The following is a 24943-nucleotide window of genomic DNA, read 5'->3' as shown; positions in this document are numbered from 1 at the left end:
CTTAATCCTGATAAGAACCTGAGTGCTTAGCCTGATGAATAGTGCTAAGCTTTTCTCCTCCACTTGCCTTTAAAGCCGTGAGAAAATATTCACATACCGTTATGTTGCAATGGAAATTTGGAACCTATGGTGATTGCATTCTATTAATATCCAGGGTTGCTTGTTAGATTGAAGTGAAGACGATGGTAGAAATGCGGTGGACACATTGCATCCATGATGGAAATGTCATCTCCGTTTTGGCTGAAATCCCTGAGATGTTGTAATAAATAATAAAAAAGTGTATTGTGGCTTTTCTGTTTAAAGGTGGAGTTTATACCACCGGCTTTGAATTTTGACATTTTTGTCAGAAAACCCATGGTGATACACTGGACGACCTTTCTGAAAGCTTTGCAATCCCCTGCCTGAATGAGACGAGACAACTCCTTATAGTTACTTTTCTTTGGGGATCACACCCGACTGTCATGGTTGAATTACTTTTGACTAAGCATAAATGTAAGGAGGTTTTTACAAAGGCTGTGTGGCTATTCAACTGGCAGGCACTCTGTTGCAGAGACTCAAAAGTGGGTTTGAGTGGACAATATTGATTTATATCAAGTTAGTAGGAGATGATAGAAACAGTTCGGAAAAGATAAAGATCAATTATGACATAAGCAGATGGAAAAAGTAGGAGATCTGGAAGACCTGGGTTCGAAACTTCTGTGGATTTTGCATGTTCTCCCACGTCGTGTGTGTGTTTTCTCCTGGTACTCCGGTTTCCTCCCACATTCCAAAAACATGCATGTTAGGTTCTCTAAATTATCCATAGGTATGAATGTGAGTGTGAATGGTTGTTTGTCTATATGTGCCCTGTGATTGGCTGCTGACCAGTCCAGGGTGTATCCTTGTGAGAAAATTGATAAACTCCTATAGTCTCAAATCTCAAATGGAAAGCTCTGGAAATTGTATGTAAAATTCAGAATTCGAACAAAAACACGAGAAAATAAGTTAATATAATCTAGCTAACAATGCACGTTGTTGGAACACAGCTAATTTGACTATGAAGCCCTAGCCCTAATGAACGTAGCATCGTTTCATATACATGATGTGATCATTCATTGCTGTTTTTGACGGCTCTAGCATAAGTATGTGTATCAATGCGCTGAGAAAAGAAGTTTTGGTAGTTTTTTTAAATCATCAAAATATGGCAAGATACTGCAACTATTATACGTATGTTATCCATGTACGTGTTCATGTGTGATCATAGCTAGTACGTATATCAAACGATGCAACTTTGAGGTTTTTTTTCAAGAGGGCTTCATAGTCAAAATAGGTGTGTGCCAATGATGTGTATTGTAAGCTACCTCATATTAACTTGATTTTTTGTGTTATAATGCACAGAAAAGGGAACGAAATGTGTTCATGATTTAAGGATTGTGAATGAAAAATTTTAAAAAGGGCAGTTCCCCTTTAAGAAGAGGATTATTCTTTGGCCTTTTTTTGCAGTATTATTTATTTCATTTTTTTTTGCGGTACTTATTCTCAAGAGTAGGACCTAAGTAAGTGCTTCAGTGCATATCAAATGACATTAATTCATGACTTTTCATTACTTTGTGTGATTAAGACTCCACTTTTTATTAAGTTTTTTTATATTTTCACATAGTTAACTGACTGTATTTTTACGCTTATGTGACAACTAAGAAAGTTAAAGAAAAAAAATCAATAAAAATAAATTATATGAAGACAAAAGAGGTTAAGGCGGTTCTTGAAAAGCCCTTGTCTTTCAGAGAGCAGCTTAAGAGACAAAAAAAAAAAACACAAAAAAAACTGTATCCTCTTATAAAAATGGAATCACCCAGACTTGGAACACCAGGACCTCTCTTCCCATTCAGTGGTACCAACAAGGAGGTTTGAAAAGATGGGAGAATCCAAGTGAAACGAGGCCAAGTGAAGCAACGTAAAAAAAACCCCAAAACAAAACAGAGGCTTCGTGACTTCCGAGTGAGTCATCATCTTCGTTTTTAGAAAAGCGCTTTAAATGTTTGATGTCCATGAATTTCAGCCACAAATGTAAGCGACAAGGTTTTTTGTGTGTGTTTAAAAATACACCCAATGCCGCATTCATATTTTAACACCAACATCCTTGCCTAAAATTCACTTCATTGACTTACTGGAACTTGCATTGTTTCTCATTAAGTACTTGATAGATGGTTTTCTGAGACCAGTCGTTGCATATGTGCCCCTCCTGAAGGACAACCGGTGCATATTCATACATACTGCTTATGTAAATCCATTCTCATGAGGTCTCTTCTCTTGAGTGGATTGGCATTTAATATATTAATATACCAGCTTGCTGTATATGTGCAGGTTTTAATGTTTAACAAAGACTACACAAGGGCAGGTTTTTTTTGTAGTCTCTATGCAGTATTCCCCATGTAAAGGTTTATGTGTAAGGAATCGCTGAGAACACTGATATAGGTAGGATTGCAAGGTTTATAGTATAAGGTATATAGTGTGTCTTTCTGTCAATATACACCCACTGCTTATAGACAAGTTCTGCAATGTAAGTTTGTTCGGTAAAACAACACAAAGTCAAAATGAAAATCATCAAATGTGTCATAATATCATGAGGTGTCACGGTGTCCCACCTTGATAACGTGTTTGAAGCCCCTGTTTTTGACTATGATAATTATGTTACCAGTAAAAATGTGAAAATGTATTGTGTTTTTTTTGTAGTTTCTATGCAGTATTCCCCATGTAGAGGTTTATGTGTGAGGAATCGCTGAGAACACTGATATAGGTGGGATTGCAAAGTTTATAGTATAAGGTATAGAGTGTGTCTTTCTGTTAATATTCCCATGTTACACCCGCTGCTTATAGACAAGTTCTGCAATGTAAGTTTGTTCGGTAAAACAACACAAAGTCAAAATAAAAATCAAAATAAAATAATCAAATATGTCATAATATCATGGGGTTATATATTTATATGGTGTCATTGTTAGATGTAACTGCACGGTGTCCCACCTTGATAACATGTTTGAAGCCCCTGTTTTTGACTATGATAATTATGATAACAGCAAAAAAAAATTTTGTAGTCTCTATGTAGTATTCCCCATGTAGAGGCTTATATGTGAGGAATCGCTGACAACACTGATATAGGTAGGATTGCAAGGTTTATAGTATAAAGTACATTACATTTATATGGTTTCATTGTTAGATGTAACTGCACGGTGTCCCACTGTGATAATGTGTTTGAAGCCCCTGTTTTTTACTTAGATAACTAATGCAAATGATACCAGCTAAAACGTAAAAATGTATAGTGTCACTCGATTTTTGCCTGGAATTGTTCTGCACATGTGTAAACAAAAACACAGCTTGTCACTAAGTCTGAGATTTCAAACGTTCTTCTGTGCCCCCGCTGGTAGTAAACAGTGTTGACTGTCCTGAGGGAGGAGTAAGCTCAGAATCCCCGGTGAGGATGTCATCTTTTCTTGACAGCGCCCACTGGGACGTAGCGACTCTAACGGAACTTAGCACTTAATTTCTGCGTATACAATGATGAAGTGCAGCAGAACACAATAGAATATACCATACATTTTGGTGCAAATAGAAATAAAAATGTGGATTCAGGAATTTATTTTTTTCATCGCATTGTTCATAAAGTAGCCTTTAGCTATTACCCACACAGGCAGAAGCTGCAAATATGTCATATCGCTAATGACTTTTACGACTGCGCATCCATCCATGTATGCTATCTGGCGGTGTAATGACCAGGTAAACCCAATACGCCTGACTCACTGTGTAAGGATTCCCATAATTCTACACAGCAAACTACCAACTTACCAACTTTATTACATTCAGTGCATACTTCCGGAAGAAAATACATGCATCATCTACAAAGGATGAAGTGTACTCGATTAGACTGAAAGCTGCAATGAAGTATTAGTGACAGCGGGCTGGTAAATTCAAGCAACAGTAACTCCGGAAATACGTAATTAATTTATGTTTAATGAAGCTGTTTCCAAAGACGGAATATGAGTTAATGTTCTGCTGGAGTTTTGGGCTCTTATTGGGTACGCTTCAGTGTCGGCTATTTAAACATCTATACAATAGCTTTGTCATGTTTATAGTCCAAAGTCCAGTTGAGGTCTCCTTCTGATAAACAAACCAGATTCTTTTCTGTATGGTAGACATCCATATGCTAGACAACTACACAACATTTCCAAAAAAACAAACCAATACAATGAGTTGGAGGACCAAACATCAACAGTAAATTGATGGAATCAATGGACAATAGGAATAGTTTTCTCCAACAAACTAGTCAAGCTCTAGCACTGAAGAAAGAACACAAAATGCTGCATAATCAGTTCAGGTTACAAACTGTGCTGCCAACTAAAATATGGTGACGTTCCAAAACCACTTGGCGACAAATCTATTGAAGTTTTCTGGAATTTTTGGACAAAACACGTAATGTTCTGTAGTTTCTGTTCTCACTGAGCAGCAGCAAGTGCTCCTTGCTGAGAGGTCCGCCTCGCCCCAAAGCAGTCACCAGCCGTCAGTTCACAGTCAGCTATGAGAGCATCCATGAATCACGCATGCATTGCCACCGGGGTCGATCTCGCCTTGTTTTACTGACCGGGATCTAAAATCGAAATGTTTCTTAATGTTATTTAAAGTAGTACTCATTCGGACGCAGTCATTCACAGTAGCTATCGGTGTGAGATGGGAGAACGTTGTGTGATGAATGAAGCAAGTCGCCTTAACTGCAAGATAAGGGTGGAGGTTGAAGCTGAGTCCAGATCGAATTATTATGTTGTCTAGACTTTGAGAGGCGCTGGCTGAGATAAAATATCGAAATTAGGGCTGTCAAAAGTATTGAGTCACACATAGTTGCAAATGGTGATTAATCATGATTAATTAATTAGTTAACTGTGATTAGTTTGATAACAATTTTCAAACATTTGACAGCCCGAATCAAACTTGTTAAAAATTGTAAAAAAAAAAAATAAATAAAAAAACAATCAAGTTGTCGAGTGGTTAGCATGCAGACCTCACAGCTAGGAGACCCGAGTTCAATTCCACCCTCGGCCATCACCCTCATCGCGGCAATCACCCCCACACTCAAAAAGTCTGGTCTCGATCCCAATAACCTCTCCAATTTCCGTCCCATATCCAACCTCCCCTTTCTGTCCAAAATCCTTGAACGTGTCATAGCTGCTCAACTTCAATCTCACCTCAACTCCAACAGCCTGTTTGAATCCTTCCAGTCCGGTTTCCGTCCCAAACACAGCACTGAAACAGCTCTTCTTAAAATCACCAATGATCTTCTTCTCTCCTCCGATTCCGGCCATCTTACCATCCTCATCCTCCTAGACCTCACCGCAGCCTTTGACACCATTAGCCACTCTATCCTCCTGTCCCGCCTCAAAACCAGCCTCAATATCACCGATTCTGCTCTGTCTTGGCTCCAATCATACCTCACCAACCGTCAACAGTTTGTGCACATAAATAGCTGCTCCTCCTCCATAGCCCCTTTACCTCAAGGTGTTCCCCAAGGTTCGGTGCTTGGTCCTCTTCTCTTCATCCTCTACATCCTTCCACTTGGCAATATCATCCGTCGACATGGCCTCAATTTCCACAGCTACGCTGATGATATTCAACTATACATTTCTACCACCTCCATCAACTCCAACATCTACTCCACCCTCACCAACTGCTTAGCTGATATCAAAACTTGGATGGAACAAAATTTTCTCAAACTTAATAGTGACAAAACAGATATTATCATCATCGGTCCCAAAAACACCACGGCGCCCACCCATAATTTCCATCTTCAATTTGACAGTGCCACCCTCACTCCATCCCCGCTCATCCGCAACCTTGGTATCCTCCTAGACCCCACCCTTTCATTTGAACCCCACATCAAACAGTTAACCCGGACTGCATTCTTTCATCTTAAGAACATAGCCCGACTCCGTCCATCACTTACATTCTCTGCCGCTGAATCCCTAATCCATGCATTCATCACCTCCAGAATCGACTACTGCAACAGCATTCTCTACGGTACACCATCCAAAACCCTCAACAAACTACAATATATTCAGAACTCCGCTGCCCGCCTCCTCACCTCCACCCGCTCCCGTGAACACATTACCCCTGTCCTCCAAAACCTCCACTGGCTTCCCGTCCCCCAACGCATTCACTTCAAAATTCTTCTCATCACCTACAAAGCCCTCCACGATCTGACCCCCCCATATCTCACAGACCTCCTCCATCCACATAATCCCCCGCGTCCCCTTCGCTCCTCAGACTCCAACCTCCTGGCACTCCCCTGTAAGACCAAGCTCCGAACCTGGGGAGACAGAGCCTTCTCCATCACTGCCCCCACTCTCTGGAACTCTTTGCCCCATTCACTCCGTGCTTGCCCTGACCTTCCCACCTTCAAAAAACAACTCAAAACCCACCTCTTTAAATCTGTTTTTAATGTCTAACCTTCTATATCTGACTGCTGTGCCCCGCCCCGCTTTTTTAACTGTGTACTAACCAATGAATGTTGTATTTTGGTGTGTCTTTTATTCTGTTTACTTGCTCTATTCAACTTCATTCTTTTGTAAAGTGTCTTTGAGTATCTTGAAAAGCGCTATACAAATAAAATGTATTATTATTATTACATTGTGACAGTCACGTCTTCGATGAAGGTAAAAATAACCTTAAATTTTCTTTAATTTGAAAGTTTAAAGTCATAAATTCATGAGGAAAATGTCCTCAATTTACGAGAATAAAATTACTTTTGTACTTACAATTAAAAAAATATATATATATTATTAATTTTTTAATTTATTAATTAATTTAAAAAATTGCATAATATTATCTTTGCCCAAGGACAATGGTCACATAAGTCCCCCCTTGTCACGGCTGTCTCAGGTAATGCCTGTTACAAATTTGTTAGAATAATAAAAAAAAACTACTGAATTTATGTTACGGGTTGCATGGCGGACGAGTGGTTAGCGCGCAGACCTCAAAGCGAGAAGACCCAAGTTCAATTCCACCCTCGGCCGGTACTCCGGTTTCCTCCCACATTCCAAAAACATGCTAGGTTAATTAGCGACTCCAAATTGTCCATAGGTATGAATGTGAGTGTGAATGGTTGTTTGTCTATATGTGCCCTGTGATTGGCTGGCGACTAGTCCACGGTGTACCCCTCTTGCCTGAAGACAGCTGGGATAGGCTCCAGCACCCCCGTGACCTTCATGAGGATAAGCGGTAGAAAATGAATGAATGAACAATCAAGTTTATTTGTAGTTCTAAACGCAATTAAGGTGATTTTGTCTCTCTTATGAGGTTATGTTTTTTTTCTACAGCATCTGTTAGGTCATATGCAAATTGTATGCAATGACTTCTTGCGTCATCACGTTTTTTATGTATAAAATGTATAACTACGTCTTTGGCAGTGAATGTGTTAATGTGACGTAGTTACATTGTCATGTTGTATTACGTATTATTATGTTTTTAAGTTAAAAATTGATAAAATAAACAAGAGCGCTTCTTGGAGCCACATGTGCTCTGAGAAACAGTCATGGACAAAACACATTTTAAAGTGGGGTAGGCTCCAGCTCACAGCTAGAGAGGTTTTCTGCAGCTATTGAGGCATATTACTCCCTGTAGTTAAACTTTAGAGTAAAAAAAATGAAAATGTCCAAAAATGACAGTATGTGCCAGAAGTAGTGGAGAATAAACATTTGAAGAAGCGCAGGGAGGTGCGCTCATTCATTATTTCACACCCTCCCTCATCTATCTTTGTCTTCCTCCATCTCCGCTCTCTTCCACTCTCACCCACATTCAGAGATTCAAACATGCTAATATTAGCGGCAACCATTTTTTTTCCCCCCTCATCCGCGTCCACTACCAAAGGCCTCTAGCAAAAAGATGCATGGAAGACTTGATGAAGTCACGTGCGCATGTACAGTCATGCACATGCATACATTCCTCCTTTATTCCCATTCATCTTTTCCCACTGCATACGGAAGCTGTGAGCATACAGACAAACATGGCGGTTTCTAAGAAAAGCCTCCTCCAGGGTGTCTCACTTAGCGCCTAGATGCTTTTTCCTGCGTGACTACTTACGTAACCCCCTGCTCTCCCTATGAATGACTTCCATTAGCGTAAAAGACCAACATGGATGAATCGATGCTATGCCTTCAAAACTATTGACAGTGTGAAGATGAAAACGGCAAGCATTGCTTATGCATTTTGACAGCGTGCTCGTTTTGATGTATGCACGTCTATAATGCGTGTGTGTGTGTGGTATTGTGCAGCGCGGTCATTTGGTATTTGGTTACCATAGCAACCTGGGGATTGTGCGTAATCGAGGAAGCAGCAGGTTTATTGGTGCCCGTGAGGACCAATGAGCCCTTCTGTGCATTCCCAACATTACATACTGCCAATTATTGATTTCTAATTTGATCATTTTTTTCATCTGCTCTGTCATCATGTCAGGAAAAATATTAGTCTTCCTTGCCTTCATTTGTGCAAAAAAGAGGAACACATCCGGAACATCATTTTATTTAACCCTTAATTGGAAACTATTTTAATTTGATTATTATCATTGTTATTGTTATTATTTTAATGTTACATGTATGTGCTCCTTATTAAGTTGTTTAATAATTGATCCCACTGTGTATCCGCTTAGGTTATGTGTCACTTTTTATCCTGCTACTTTCATTGTCATTCCATGAATCAGCACATTATCCATGACAGTGGAACATATTTTAATCTGTCTGGTCCTGGTTCTGGTTCTGTGCGTGGTTTGGCTTGTCCTTTTCTTCCACCCATGACCTCTTGAAAATGGCTCCCTACATATTAGGAAACATTTTGTCCACAAAAAAATCCAGACTTTGACATGAGGGGATCAGACAGGCAAGAGAAATGGAGGTGTGAGTCCGTGCGTATGACATGTGCTGTAGTGTGACGCCATACTGAATGCTTTAAAACTACCAAAAAAAACACATCCATGTGACTTTTAGGAACATGGGAAATAGGAATGGATGTTAAATCGAATCAATCCCCACACATTGCGCAAAACTGCCGGACGTTCATTCACAAACCCACCTACGAATATCCTGGTGGGGGTTTGATCCAGAGGACTCCAACATAACAGGAACAGCTTGCTCACTAACCCGTAGGAGGTATTTGCCTGCTGTATTTTGGGGAATAAGATGGAGCAGGAGGAGCTTGCATTTGGGATTGAAGTGAAAATCCACATTTATACAGAGAACATCTCTTCCAGCAGGAAAGCAGCCATGAGATTTGTTACTTAGGTGGCTTTGTTGTCTTTGATAAAAAAAAAACTTAAGACAAGAATCAACTAAATATGACAATATGTACTTCCTTGCTCATTTATAGATTTATTTATTTTATTTTATTGGAAAATATTCATGTAGTTTTATATGTATTTATTATTTTATTTTTTATAATTTTATATTATATTAATTTTATAATATTTATATAATTTATTTTATTTTTTATTTTATAGATTTTATTTATTTTATAGGGGGTGTCCCGATGTCCTGTTCAATGCCAGTATCATGTTTCGGAGATTAATATTGCAGATGTAACTCAATTCAATTTAGTTTTCATACTTCATTTTCAAAATAATTTTATAATAATAAATAGTAAACAGAGAATTTTCTGGGAAAAACGTAACAAAATCATATCCCAAATACTAATCTACGGACCGTACTGTGGGGTACCAGAACAGTTGCACATTTAGTACCGACTATTTAAGTTGTTCTTCTTTAGCCTGTAAAACTAGTTTAGACTGACTCAATAGCACCTCTGCTGGTCGTGACCAAGTAATGTATACATAATCAATACATTCCACACAATTTACAGAATTTGTAAAGATTAATTAAGATTAATTGGTCACCATTTTCAACACAAAGGTCTGCTACAAAATTGCTCTGGATTTATGTTGTTTGAGAATAGAGCAATCCCTCGTTTATCGTGGAGAATTGATTTTCCAGACTTGCTTGTGGTAAGTGAATTTCCGCGGAGTAGGAATATTTTCGTAGCGATAAGAAAACCTGTTTACGAATTCGAAAACCTGTTTACGACGAGGGTTGGGCATCAAGTCTTGCGCCTCGATGGGAATCTCGACTAACATTCTCGTTCATATGTTTTGATTCCTACTTCAAATATACGAAATAGCTGCAAACACCAACGAAGAAGACAAAGTCTCAACCCCATTAATACAGCTGATGAGTAAACAACATTTTAAAGTGCATGCAGAGGTAGATGTAGCCACACATGTTGTGTTTAAAAAAACAGCCATAGTTGTATAGTATAAACGACACTGCAATTTATTGAATTGAGACCTTAATTGAAGCATTTATCCTTTTGATGCAGCCTGCACATTCAAGACAGATTACCTGATATATTACTTAAATATAGTATGTGATCACCACTTTAATCTTTGATAAGGAAATTATATGTTTCTGGTAACAGAATGTGTCAGGATTTTTTACGAGCATTTCTAATGTGGCCTTTGTCAGTTTGGGATCTCAAGTTAAAGTGTGTGAATCAATATTGTGTAATCAGTGGGTAGTGTGGATGAGAAAAGCTGATCCGCTCCTTTGTGACGCCGGCCAATGCACGAGTGAAAAATGGAGGCGTTTTGCACGGTGTCACTCTCCACCTAATGAGCATGTCAAGTAATAAATGCTTAACCTCCAGGTGACGAGCCCACCTCGTATTTACACTTTACTCATCACAAAGACCGTGTCAAATGTTATAGTACTCATCTTCTCATCGTCATTTACTGTCACTCACTAAAAGCGGCATTGACTCACCTTCCATTGCGTACTTCATGTCCAGGGCAAAGAGATTCCATGTGGTCTCGGCACTGATCTTGCCAACGCTCAGCTCCTGTGGAAACCTGGTGGAAATGGAAGATGCATTGCGTTGAAATTCATTTCCCTGTAACGACATGCACCGCTGGGCGGCCTGATGGCTAAGGCCCGAATCCCGGAGAAACGAGTTAAATGGTCGTGAGACAAGACACGGTTGGTAAGTCTCATAATGTGGACCTCCGCCATGGCTTAAACCTTGGTCAATATTGGACCTTAATGGCTATAACTTCTAGCCAGATGCCAACTTTTTTTCCACAATAAAAGCCCAGAACTTATAACCTGATCCGACAAGCGGTAGAAAATGAATGAATGTTTGACAGAAATGCCAATTCACTTAACTGTTGAGTCTCCTTGAATCATAGTCTAGTCTAGACTTCTCACTCTAAGTCGTCTACAAAAGTAGGGTGACCATAATTTCATTACTGAAAACCAGGACACTTTGCCCGGCAATGAGATACTCAAATTATTCTGGAAGTTTACTCTAAGATGCCTTACAAAAATTTGTTATTTGAATTTCTATCATGGTTTTCAAAATTAGGTCATTATCACGACTTGTGGTTGACTAAAGTCTATTAATTCATGTTTATACCACTTATCCCCATGAGGGGTATGCTGGAGCCTATCCCAGCTGTCTTTGGGCGAGAGGCGGCGTACATCCTGGACTGGTCGCCAGCCAATCACAGGGCACATATAGACAAACAACCATTCACACTCACATTCATACCTATGGACAATTTGGAGTCGCTAATTAACCTAGCATGTTTTTGGAATGTGGGAGGAAACCGGAGTACCCGGAGAAAACCCACGCATGCACCGGGAGAACATGCAAACTCCACACAGAGATGGTGCAAAAAACGATAAAATCGATGGTAAAAATAATGTCTTTTCTGTATTACAATAATTGGCCTGTAAGAAAATAATAGCTTTATTTTCAAATCTTACTGGACAAATAAATAACTATGAAATGTTTGCACATGGCCTCACAGCCAGGAGACCCGAGTTCGATTCCACCCTCGGCCATCTCTGTGTGGAGTTTGCATGTTCTCCCCGTGCAACCGTGGGTTTTCTCCGGGTACTCCGGTTTCCTCCCACATTCCAAAAACATGCTAGGTTAATTGGCGACTCCAAATTGTCCATAGGTATGAATGTGAGTGTGAATGGTTGTTTGTCTATATGTGCCCTGTGATTGGCTGGCGACCAATCCGGGGTGTACCCTGCGTCTCCCCTAAAGACAGCTGGGATTGGCAAAAATGTTACTTTATTTTAGTTTTATTGTACAGTACGGTTGAATTCTCTTTTGCTCGTGTATGATTGAAAAGGGCTGCACGGCGGCTGGGTGGTTAGCGCACAGGCCTCACAGCTGGGAGACCCTAGTTCGATTCTACTCTCGGCATGTGTGGGTTTTCTCCGGGTACTCCGGTTTCCTCCCACATTCCAAAAACATGCTAGGTTAATTGGCGACTCCAAATTGTCCATAGGTATGAATGTGAGTGTGAATGCTTGTTTGTCTATATGTGCCCTGTGATTGGCTGGCGACCAGTCCAGGGTGTACCCCTGTACTACCACTTATCTTCACAAAGGCAGCGGGGGATGCTGGAGCCTATCCCAGCTGTCTTCGGGCGAGAGGGGGGGTACACCCTGGACTGGTCGCCAGCCAATCACAGGGCACATAAGTTTAGTTATTAAAGTTTTCATAACAACTCGTTACAGTATGTATAATGAGTTTGAAAACATTTGAAATAACCTTATCTTTTTACGATTTCGATAAATAAAGAAAGTAAAAAAAAAAAGAGATGAACAACCGATTCACCGGTCTACTCGTAGGGATGCTGTAGCTTTTCAGTCAAAGGTTAAACGTCAGTGGTTTAATTATCCGTAGCATCAGACAGTGATGGGAGGACATTTTCAGATGACGAGGCATTAGCCGGAGAAAGGTCAGTTCATCTGGAAAATGTTATGTTCTTTTCCGATGCTGAATTATTTCTCCTGTAACCATAATTGCTACGATGTGCAGAATATACTCAAAGAAGGCGGATTTGCTCACTGAAGGAAATAAAAAAAAAACAGATCCCAAAACAATTGGCTTCCCCGCTTTCATGTCTATCCCACTCGCTTATACGTAAAGCATACAATTACATGTAAATCTGGAGTGCCTCTGCATGCAGTGAGGTAAACAAATGATGTGCATGATGCTTATTTTTTTTTTCAGGAATAGGCCCTGAAGCTTCTAATCTTTTGGCTTTGCATCCTTCCAATGGTATAATTTCTTATTGCAAAATAAATTCACAAGATCAGTCTATTCACAGTTTGGCCCTGAAAATATTTCTTTCTATTATTTGAGCGGCACCAATACTGCAGTACCGGTTTTAGGTTTACCACAAAAAGAGCAGCAGGGGGTGGTTATCATTCTGGAACTTGACCAGAGGAAAACAGACAAGAATAAAGCAGTTCTATCATTAGACAGTAGAGCAGAGGAAGCTCTGGGCATAAACAGCAATAATGAGCGTCGTAAATCAGCAAGAGGCAAAAAGAAATGAGCTAAAAATATGAACAAATATAAAAAGGCTGAGAGGATATCTAATACGAATAAGTGGGGCCAGCAATGTTGGTAAAAAAATATACGCCTCATCTGGTTTTCTGCTGGGGCAACCCCCCTAGTCTGTTTTTTATCAAGAAATGGGCTTGATTACAGCAAACGATGCACACAAACACGTTGGGAACATATCTATTTTTCACAATTCATATGACTAATTTAGTATGTCATCCATCCCTTGTTATGGAGTCATTGCACTGCTCACCATTCATATCAAAACTATTTCAATTCAGCCTTCATTCATTCATTTTCTACTGCTTTTTCCTCACGAGGGTCGCAGGGGGTGCTGGAGCCTATCCCAGCTGGCGAGAGGCGGGGTACACCCTGGACTGGTTGCCAGCCAATCACAGGGCACATATAGACAAACGACCATTCACACTCACATTCATACCTATGGACAATTTGGAGTCGCCAATTAACCTAGCATGTTTTTGGAATGTGGGAGGAAACCGGAGTACCCGGAGAAAACCCACGCATGCACGGGGAGAACATGCAAACTCCACACAGAGATGGCCGAGGGTGGAATTGAACCCTGGTCTCTTAGCTGTGAGGTCTGCGAGCTAACCACTCGACCACCGTGCCGCCCCGATTCATCATGTTGTACTTCTTTAGCTAGCACGCTACCAAATTGACCCAAATATGGAACAAATTCTGAAAAGTCATCGTAATCATCATATACTCAGGATGCAGAAATTCCATCCATGGGGTACACCCTGGACTGGTCGCCAGCCAATCACAGGGCACATATAGACAAACAACCATTCACACTCACATTCATACCTATGGACAATTTGGAGTCAATTAACCTAGCATGTTTTTGGAATGTTCCAAAAAAAAATAAAATTCCAGACACAAATAATCAACAAATATTCCTGTGTAAGTGACCAAATTCGTTAACTCGGAATTAATCGATTGTTATGCTAAATGAATGGTAAAGTAACATACTGGTTGATGACTGGTGTGTAGGCCGTTCTGTCTTCATCTATGACCGACACCATGAGGGTAATGAGTTTGGGCCAAAAGTCCAGGTTCTTGATGGATGGTCCTTGCTCCTCACGTGGGATGTCTTGCTTCCGACTCTGCGGAGAAGGAATTAACAATACGTTGAAGAAAATTGAAAGTGATGCCTTAAATAAAAATTGTATTTTGTCATGAATACCCAAACTTCTATTGTATATGACATTTGAATGGCAGGTTGCATGTCATTCTTTTCTATGTATTTGCTTAACACATATTATTCATGACATAATGTGTACACTTTTTACCTATAACCAAATAGAAGCCTATTGTAGATGAATGGAAAACTGTGAAACCGGTTCGATTCCTTTCCTGAATAATTTAGCGGGAATGATCTGACAACCTTCAGCGTATTGACTTTGGTGCGGCACAAAGAGCAGACGTTGTAAGGAAGAGATCTTGGGAATTGGAATTACATTGCAAATCCATTTACTTCTCAGCCTCCAATCGACGACTGCAAGTTTTTCTGTTGTCTGTTGTCTTTTTTTTTTTTTTGCTGTGATTTTTCCACCATGGCAACATTTAATCTCATGGCGACAAGAAAATGCAAAAAAAAAAAAAAAACGATGGTGTGACGGATGATTGTGTGTCCCCTCCCTTTTAATCATTCCGGTTTGGGAGCGCCACAGTAATAAAAAGGGATTACTTCTCATTCTGTTGGAGCTGCGTCTTAAACTTGACTATTTCTAATTTGTTATATGTTAAATACTATTGGGAATAAAAAAAAAGAGCAGCGTGAGCTTTAAATTCTTACATGGGAATTACCAATTTAGATTTTCTTTGCCGGCGTTAACAAGGAGGAGACACAAATCTATAGTGTGTTTCAGTGGAGGTCCTAAAGGAATGGAAATTTCCATAACTTCTGAATAAATGGGATAATAACAGAATTTTGCTCCTATCTTGAAAAATTTACCTGACTATTCCATAAGATGCTTTTCAGTGCTTTTTTCCAAACAGGCAGTTGGAGCTTTAGATTCCGAACTGTGAGGCTTGGCCGTTGCCAGGTTTGATTTTCTTTGTGCGTTGCAGTGTAGGTGTTGAAGTCACCATAAATTAGTGAAAATTCATCAACAATAAAAGCCCCGTAAATGGTAAACTGACAAGACATTTCTCCTCCTTCTATCTTGGAATGCCAGCGGGTTTATTTAGGCTGATGCCTAACGGGAATTCATATTCAATTTGAAACATGAATAATGAAAAAAAAAAAAAAAAAACTCTGCAGGGGGGGTGTGTGAGTGCACCATACAAACCGTGCAAAGGTGCAAAAGTGAAGGACGCATATGAAGGTTGACGAGCATACTTCCCGGTTTAAAACTCCCTATGCTCATTTATATTCATCTCAGGTCGCCATAACCGCATTGTTCGATGTGATTAAGTCAATGCTGCTTTTTTTTTTTTATTTTTTTTTTTTTTACAGTCAGCAACACACCCATGGCTTTCAATCTTTACTGTAAGATTGCACCTTAGCACCGCCACTGCTCACGAAAGGCGACTACTTTCACCACGGCGAGAGCAATAGCAGTAAGATTGATAGCGGCGCATAGCTCTTCCCAGAGGCTAGCAAGGTGCTTTATGTTTATTGTTTAGTGCTCCCAGGTTTTTCCATTTGCATGCGACTGGCTCATCATCAATTCTCACAATTCAAGCCAAATTAGAGTCTGGGACTCAGGAGGCACTCCGGAATGCACTCAATTCCTGAAGGAAAACATTCAGGTGGTGCAGGAAGGGGGTTAGCTGATTATTGGATGGATTCTAGGGTCCATATGTACATTTTGGAGGAAGGAAAAATGAATTCAAGTGCAATAAAAACAAGACAGTTGACCCTAACAACAAAATAACAAAGTTTTAAAAACTTCTGCAAAATATATATTCACATCTTTACACTTTAATGCTAAACTCATCACACAACAACTTAACACTCAAAAGGTATACTTAAAACAAGTGTTTTAACTTTTTTCATATCATGCATTTCATCTGTGCAAAGAATTTTATTGGAGGACAAGTGGCATAGAAACTTTATGGATGGTGCTGCAATACTGCCTCCGTCCACCATTGGGCGCCAGAGGAGCCAAGCTGACATCATTGCAGCACCCCAGCAGGCACCAATAAATGCTTTGCTTGGATGCAATACATTATGGGAAAAATGTTTAAAATAGTTTTTGATTTCGAACTCATATTGGTATTTGTTTGTATATTTTATAATACTACTAATAATAATCTCATAACCACGTGGTAGATGTAAAAAAATCAAAATAGAAGCCGTTGACATCATAACATATTTTTGCATGTTCTCCCTGTGCATGCGTGGGTTTTGACAGCAAATGAACATCTGCAGGCCTCACAGCTCGGAGGCCCGAGTTCGATTCCACCCTCGGCCATCTCTGTGTGGAGTTTGCATGTTCTCCCCGTGTATGCGTGGGTTTTCTCCGGGTACTCCGGTTTCCTCCCACATTCCAAAAACATGCTAGGTTAATTGGCGACTCCAAATTGTCCATAGGTATGAATGTGAGTGTGAATGGTTGTTTGTCTATATGTGCCCTGTGATTGGCTGGCGACCAGTCCAGGGTGTACCCCGCCTCTCGCCCGAAGACAGCTGGGATCCTTGTGAGGCTAAGCGGCAGAAATTGATTTAACTGTGGTTAACTTCTTTTTACACTTGTACAGACTTTATAATGGTGACAGTTTGACCCTGGAATGAATTGTGACTATGACATGATTTGCAATGTGAACAGATTGTAGGTCAGAATTGCTTGTGTTCCCCATTGAAGGTTCCACTGTATGCAAAGAGTCCAATTTAAGCTCCCACTAGTTGTTCCTCTTACTTCACGGTGAATAAGCCACACAAAAACGCTTTCCACACTGCGCCATTTTGCATGACGGAGTCGCTCTCCTTTTTTTTTTTTTAAAGCCCTTATTTCCACTTGGATTCTTAAGCTGGGGTCTCCTGCCCATCTCTTCCCCCCTTCTAGTTATTTCATGCCCGGGAAATAGCAACGGGCTCGAGGTTGTCATGTTACGCAAGATGCCTTGTCATGGCAGGGCTACGTCTCGCTCGGCTCACAAATGAGTTGCAACCACGGAGACAGCAAGGGTAACTCGTGTCTATGACCACAATAATTTATAGTCACAGCGACATTAGCTGTAGGGCCATGTCGTCTTTTTTTTTTTCCCCCTACGTTGATGGAGAGGATGTCAAAGTGGGGAAAAAAAAAAAGGTATAATTAGCAAATGTGTCTATCTCTCTGGTGTGGTAATTGCTTACAACACCTCTAGCTGTTTAAACAAAGGAGGCTTATTGTTCTACTTTTGGGGGTGGATGGTGTCCCATTATAGCTGGAAAAAAAAGACATTATCTGGTGTGGTGTGGCCGTCAGTAAAATGGTGCAAAGTTGCCTGTTGCCTGGATAGTTATTCAGACAAGACCAATGAAGGAGTAAACATGGGGCCAAAATGAGAAGCACAGAGTAATAATGTGGTTCCAGAGTCTCTGCTGTCTCATTAAGAGCCTCCAGGTGCTCCCGGAAAGGCGGTAATAGTCATAAAGAATTTAAAAGGCAGCCTGGGAAGATGTTCCATCCGTGGATTCTGGTCAACTGTCAAGTTGTTCTTACTTTAAAATGAATTTTCCCTAAAGAAAATAAGGTAAAGTTGGTGGTGGCCAAAGTCTGTGAACACAAACGTGAATCACTATATTAAAGTGGCATTAAAACAGTACCCCCCCCCCCCCCCCCGTTAAATGAAATCATATATGTGTCTTGCATGATAATGCTGGAACTCTTAAATTTTTTGTTTGTATTTTTTATTTTTATTTTTATTTTTATTTTTATTTTTATTTTTATTTTTATTTTTATTTTTATTTTTATTTTTATTTTTATTTTTATTTTTATTTTTATTTTATTTTATTTTATTTTTTTTTTTGGTCGCCAGCCAATCACAGGGCACATATAGACAAACAACCATTCACACTCACATTCATACCTATGGACAATTTGGAGTCGCCAATTAACCTAGCATGTTTTTGGAATGTGGGAGGAAACCGGAGTACCCGGAGAAAACCCACGCATGCACGGGGAGAACATGCAAACTCCACACAGAGATGGCCATGGGTGGAATTGAACTCGGGTCTCCTAGCTGTGAGGTCTGCGTGCTAACCACTCGAATGCCGTGCAGCCCCTCTTAAATTTAGTTTTACGCATTTGTTTTTACAGAAATGTCTGACTTTAAAGAATGACTGAATAATGACTCTAAGGCTGTGTTCGAAACCGCATACTTACCTACTACTTGTACTAACTCTTTGAGTATGCAGTGTGTCTACACTGGCAGTATGTGATTTTTGAGTATGCGAGAAGTTCCGGTATGCATACGCCAGAAATGTTGAGTATGTATCATCAGCTTAGTACTCACACTCAAATTACCCAAGACGCAACGCGACATGATGTCACCGTAGTCTGAACACTGAGCAGCAGGATGGACCAAACGGCGGTGTCAAGCAGTTTTATTTTGTGAAAATAACCGAAAGTGTGTTGCTCACTTTGGCTAGCTTAAATTTTTCCGAATTCGTCTGAACAAAATTGTAAACGGTTGGTATTTGGACAAATAAATGGCACACTCGGGATCTAAACGGACACTTTCTCGCCTGATTTTTAACAAAAATCTGAAAAAAATCTGAAAAAAATCTGAAAAAAAAATCTGAAAAAATCTGTAAAAAAATCTGAAAAATCTGTAAAAAATCTGGAAAAAATCTCAAAAAATATGAAAAAAATCTGAAATCAGCTTTTGAAATCAAAAAGTGAAATCAGCTTCAGCCTGTCAATTTCGGCTTGGTTAGGAGTGCAATGCATTGTGCGTTATCATGTAGTACACTGTAGTGTAAACACTTTGCATACTGTCTGATTGGGTATGCAGTATGGAGTGTGGATAGTATGGACATGGAAGTATGTAGTAGTTAGTATGCGGTTTCGAACACAGCCTAAGTGTCTTTCATACTCTATCATTCTGGCTTCCGGAGACAAATCTTGAGCTGCTGCTTCAATTGTGATTGCATGAATAGCGTGATTAAATACAGCGAGATTGTGTTTTTCTGATGAACCACGGTGCCATTACAATACAAGGTCGCCCATGCATGTAATAGCCATACAAATCCAGTTAGATTGCTACAAATCGTGTTTATTTTCCTACAAGGGTTGGGTCGTGCTTCAGCCACGTCACTACGGTATTTCGATTGAACAGCCCTTTCGGCGAGGGCTGACGAGTGACTTGCAGTCCTCCACGAAGACAGGTCTCTTTGAAGAGCGATTTAGTTTCCGGTGTCGTAGTAAACAATGGTGACATCCAGATCGTTGTTGGAGCTGGAACTAATCGATATGCAACATCTGTCACTTTTATTGCTACGTTGATGTGCAACCACTCATAATTCCATATGTCTTTGCTTAGATGCTTCCCAATTTGCAACATTGTTTCTTTGGGTTTTCCAGGCTTTTTCATGCTTTGGCCGAAGGGATTAAAACGGAATTTATGTCATATTAAAAAGCCGACCAATCACATCTCTGCGGTTTGCGTCGCCGTTGATGTGAAGATAGAATGTTTTTGGGACACGTCAAGCTTTGCCGGAGGGTTTGGAGAGGAGGGGGGAGCCTGTCTGTGAAGCTTACATGGGGGCTGTGGATATAATAATGTATAATTCAGGCTTAAGTCTAGCTTTTCAAAAGCAGGGGAGAACAATGCTAACTACAAAATTTCGATTCTGATCAATAATTAAGGTCTACAGTGTACAAGAGTATCTTGCCGCAGTCATAAATACCATAATTAGTTTGAGATTAAAAAGAAAAGGACAATAAAAACAAAGTTCATATTGAGGTTCTGTGTAATAGCCTGGGGTGTTTATTTACGTATCTGCAGAGAGGATCAGCTGTATATTAGAGAAGATACATTTTTGTACAGTTATCCCTCGTTTATCGTGGTGAATTGCTTGTATACCCGACCACGATAAGTGAGTTTCCGCAAAATAGTATTCCTCCCTTACTCATATATCATTTCATTTACTGCAGTCGGGTGTACAAGCGATTAAACTGCCATAATCAAGGCACAGCATTTCAGTATGTGGAATCAAATTATGGAATGGATTGAGTAAGGACGCCCCGCCCCGCTTTTAGCCTTGTTTTAGCACTGAATGAATGTATGGATATTGATATTTAATGCATCTTTTACTCTGTTTTTATTCAACTCTATTTTTATTTATTTTTATCTACTGTAAAGTGTCTTTGATTACTCTGAAAAGCACTATACAAATAAAATGTAATATTATTATTATTTAACAATGCACAACGATGAGTGATTTCAAGAAACAATATAACCAGTTGGTGTTTGCTAAATAAAAATACATATTAAAATAAATTAAAAATTAAAAAATTAAAAAATTAAAAAATTAAAAAATTAAAAAATTAAAATTAAAATTAAAATTAAAATTAAAATTAAAATTAAAATTAAAATTAAAATTAAAATTAAAATTAAAATTAAAAAAAGGATGAAGAGTCTTGAACCAGTCATGATGTGCTATATATAATCACTATATTGACACTTACTATGGTACCCATTATGTCATTATATGGTCATATCACCTCGTACTTCGCTATGTGACAAAAAAAATAAAATAACAATAATAAATTTAAAAAAAATAAATTATATTAGAAAGGCAGGAAGTGAACAAATGCAACAGTTACTGATTGTAAAAGTACCAAATGGAGGGGTAGGATTTAATAAGCTTTGCTTCTTCCTACTCCTTTTGGACATGTGGAACTGTGAACTGATTATGTGATGCATTCAATTGTAATCTGATGCATGTTCAAAGTAAATTAAACCATTACCATTACCATTACCAACTGTTCACAAAATTACTTGGTGCAATTATGTACCATTGTGATGTTTGTAGGGAGATGACTATCTGAGGAAATACATATTCTGTATGTCACAATCGACCACGCCTTTTCTTTGAAATGTAACCTACTGCTTACCTGGTCCAGCAGCTGGTTGTACAGCTCGTGACAGTTATCAAAGATGTATTTATACGTGGAGTCCAGACAGGCTTTCACACAGTCCTTCACCACCATGCTGGCTCTAGGCGGACTCTGGAGCTCTTGTACCTAACACAAACACACAAAAAACACACACACCATTAATATAAGTGAAGGCTCTCAGTTTTAGCGTAGATTGTGGAAGGACCATGACTCGGCAAGGTAATCACATCACAGAGACCTCTTCACGCTTACGTCAATCTAATCACCGAAGCAGCTCTTTTACTATGTTATGCTCAACACATGCGAACAAATACTTGGCAAAGCCCCTTTTTTCAGCCATTTTAATGTTTGCCATTTACCATTTGCTATATTGCACCAAGTAGAGATGTACTTAAGAAATGATGTATTTCCATGGAAACATATATGCTATTCTTAGCCACTTAGACCCGGTGATAAAGCTTCGGTAGCTCTTAAAAACTAGCTCAGATTTGTAGTTTTGTTAACAAGCTGGTCTTTAAATGTCTTGCTTGCTGTCCGTGCATAGTTGCTACAATTTTTTATTTATTTTTTATTTTTTTAGTTGCTACAAATAATTGATGTTTCCTGACTGAGGCTTTTAGTTGGGACAACATACATTTGGGCACATGTATTGGAACACCACTGTGCCATAATAAATGTTTATTATTATGTGTTGTATAATGTCATAAGAAATTTCTCTTATTTTACAGAAAATGTCCATTATTTTTGAATGCAAATCTATGCTTCTGCACGTGTCGGCAATTGCTGATCATTTTTTCACTTCCAATGTTTACCATATTTTTGACAGCCCTACTTGTTATATAATAACGATAGCTGACTGAACTTTTGAAGAAAAAAACAGGCCGAGTCAGGGTTGTGCCAAAAGCAATGCAGTGCGATGTTGCATTGTGGTACTAAAGCTTATAATATCAGGTTCCATGTCGACTGTGTGGTTATATATCACTTCCTGGTGGAGAAAGCCAAGCCACTTACATCCATTATGTATACTGTAATTGACATGTGGTGTTCAAGTGTCTCTGCAGAACATCGTATAGTATATAGCGACGGCTCGTGCACAAGCAGTAAAGCTCAGCGTGGTTGTGACACCGGAGCGAAAGCTTTGGTAACCCAAAGTGACAGTTTTCATTCCTCTGCTTACAGCTGCCATCTTAGCTATGCCGGCATGCTTCAGCGTTCCAGAAGCTGAATGGACCTTTTTATATAGACGCCGAGAAGCGGGCGCAAGGAAACAAAGCAAAGCATTTTTCAATGCAGAGGCTTACTGCATAGGATGCATGGCATAGGCTTACAGTTAAGTGCCAGGTAGCAACAAAGACATTTGCTTTGAATGGCCAACACTGGAATAATAATAATTGGAATAATTGGAATAATGAAAATAATTAAAATGGAAGTTCAATCCCTGTGTGTAGTTTGGAGATATGTGCTCACCATTACGTTTTTTTATTGCTTAGTTTCAGAAGACTAATGTCATATAACGACTGGTAGCTTGCGATGGACGTAATGGGCACCCCTGATAAAGGATCTTAGTGGACCAAGACTTGGGAAATGTTAGACTTATCTACTGTAAAGCGTCTTTGGGTACTCTGAAAAGCACTATACAAATAAAATGTATTATTATTATTATTATTATTATTATTATTATTATTATTATTATTATTATTATTATTATTATTATTATTATTATTATTATTATTATTATTATTATTATTATTATTATTATTATTATTCAACAATGCACAACAATGAGTGAATTCAAGACACAATATAAGCAGTTGGTGTTTGCTAAATAAAAATAAAAAATATAAAAAAATAAAAAATAAAAAATTTAAAAAAGAATGAAGAGTCTTGAACCAGTCATGATGTGCTATATATGAGTGCTCCTGACTAACGTTTTTGTCGTAAGTCCTTAAAAACAGCAACATCCTCCTGTTGTACAGATAATCGTGTTCGGAAATCGTGTTCAGCAAAAGTGAGATTGAATTGATTTTTAGTGAAATGAGATGAACCCAGAATCAATGGGGTTTTATGTTTACAATGAAATGTTGTGTGTGTGTGTGTGTGGGGGGGGGGGGGGGGGGGGATTATGGTGCTATGGGCGTTTCTGTAGCTTCTCGTCAAGGTTGTTTGCTAAAAGCTCGTAGGGAAGGTTACTTACAACTGAGCACCATCATCGTTTATCACCGTCTTTATGCTTCTCCCAATTTCTCTTAAACAAATTACCATAACCCTCCCACAACCGCCCTCAATAATCAATACTCTTGTTGGAAGCTCCTTATTCTGTATACTGACTGTAAAAGTGTGCATTTTTCTTTTTTTTTTTTCCGTCATCGATTTGGTAATTTTCCACCTTAAGTATAGGAACAGAGGCAAGATGACACCTGTGACTTTTTCATATCCAAGGTGAAGAACGTGTGTCCCCATAATTTTGGTCTTGAGAATAGTCCCTTCAGCCAGAGACGAAACCAAAGACTATAGACTTCAGTATACCTTCATCCTGAAGAAGGTGATGCTAGTCAGGAGATCCACGGTGGATTTCAGGTCTTGAAGACGTTCTTGGTTTCCAGCAGGGAAATTATCCTGGAGAAGGGTTAAAAAAAAAAAAAAAAACATTTAGTTCACATTAAAATGGCTTACAGATGAATGGCCGGCAATCATAATAAAATAAATAATATAACCGTTTAGTGGACCAGAGAGGTCTCCTATGATGGAAGCTTCCATTCCAGCGCCATGAAGCCATCAGGCGGTGCAAAGGTGCGTGACGGGGAGCATTTAAAGACCCAACAGCATTCTTAGGACTATTGCATTATTCTCCCCTCCCTCTTTCTCTCTCTTTCTCTCTGCACTAATACAAGTTTTCCTGTTTTCTTTTTTGTCAATATAGAATATTCCGGCAGTGGCCCACGGGCTTGACTACACAAATAAACAAGGATCAAAGCTTATTGGCATTTTATGGACTTCTGATCATGCTGATGAATGACCCAAAAATGAGTTTATTAAATAACATAGACTGGTCTTTTGGAAGAATGAGAAAAGCATATTTAGAGATCCATGAATGTACACTGGTTCTTTTCATTCCTTTTCTACCACGTATCCTCACGTGGGGGGTGCTGGAGCCTATCCCAGCTGTCTTTGGGGGAGAGGCGGGGTACGCCCTGGACTGGTCGCCAGCCAATCACAGGGCACATATAGACAAACAACCATTCACACTCACATTCATAGACATTAATTCAGTCGCCAATTAACCTGATGGCCGAGGGTGGAATTGAGCCCGGGTCTCCTAACTATGTGGCCTGTGTGCTAACCACTATTGTTATATTTTAAGTAAAACAAGATATTCACACACATGAACTTTGACTATGGAAAAGAGTGACATTTTACATTGTGGACCAAAACATTGA

At 39.3% G+C, this 24943-nt stretch overlaps 1 protein-coding gene across 4 annotated transcripts in view; it reads right to left on the bottom strand.

The window, feature by feature from the left end:
• LOC131139829 (protein unc-13 homolog C) overlaps positions 1 to 24943 on the bottom strand; it is a 135925-nt gene that overhangs the window by 36791 nt on the left and 74191 nt on the right. For all 4 annotated transcript variants that reach the window (XM_058089739.1, XM_058089740.1, XM_058089741.1 and 1 more), the window contains exons 15-18: positions 24033 to 24122; positions 21504 to 21632; positions 14422 to 14555; positions 10824 to 10909 (exon numbers count right to left, since the gene is read on the bottom strand). In XM_058089739.1, coding sequence (XP_057945722.1) covers positions 10824 to 10909; positions 14422 to 14555; positions 21504 to 21632; positions 24033 to 24122 — 439 coding nt within the window. The remainder of the gene's footprint in view (positions 1 to 10823; positions 10910 to 14421; positions 14556 to 21503; positions 21633 to 24032; positions 24123 to 24943) is intronic.

The sequence above is a fragment of the Doryrhamphus excisus genome, chromosome 12 (assembly GCF_030265055.1).
Source record: "Doryrhamphus excisus isolate RoL2022-K1 chromosome 12, RoL_Dexc_1.0, whole genome shotgun sequence".
Taxonomy (NCBI): domain Eukaryota; kingdom Metazoa; phylum Chordata; class Actinopteri; order Syngnathiformes; family Syngnathidae; genus Doryrhamphus; species Doryrhamphus excisus.
This window is presented reverse-complemented; position numbering and strand designations above follow the sequence as displayed.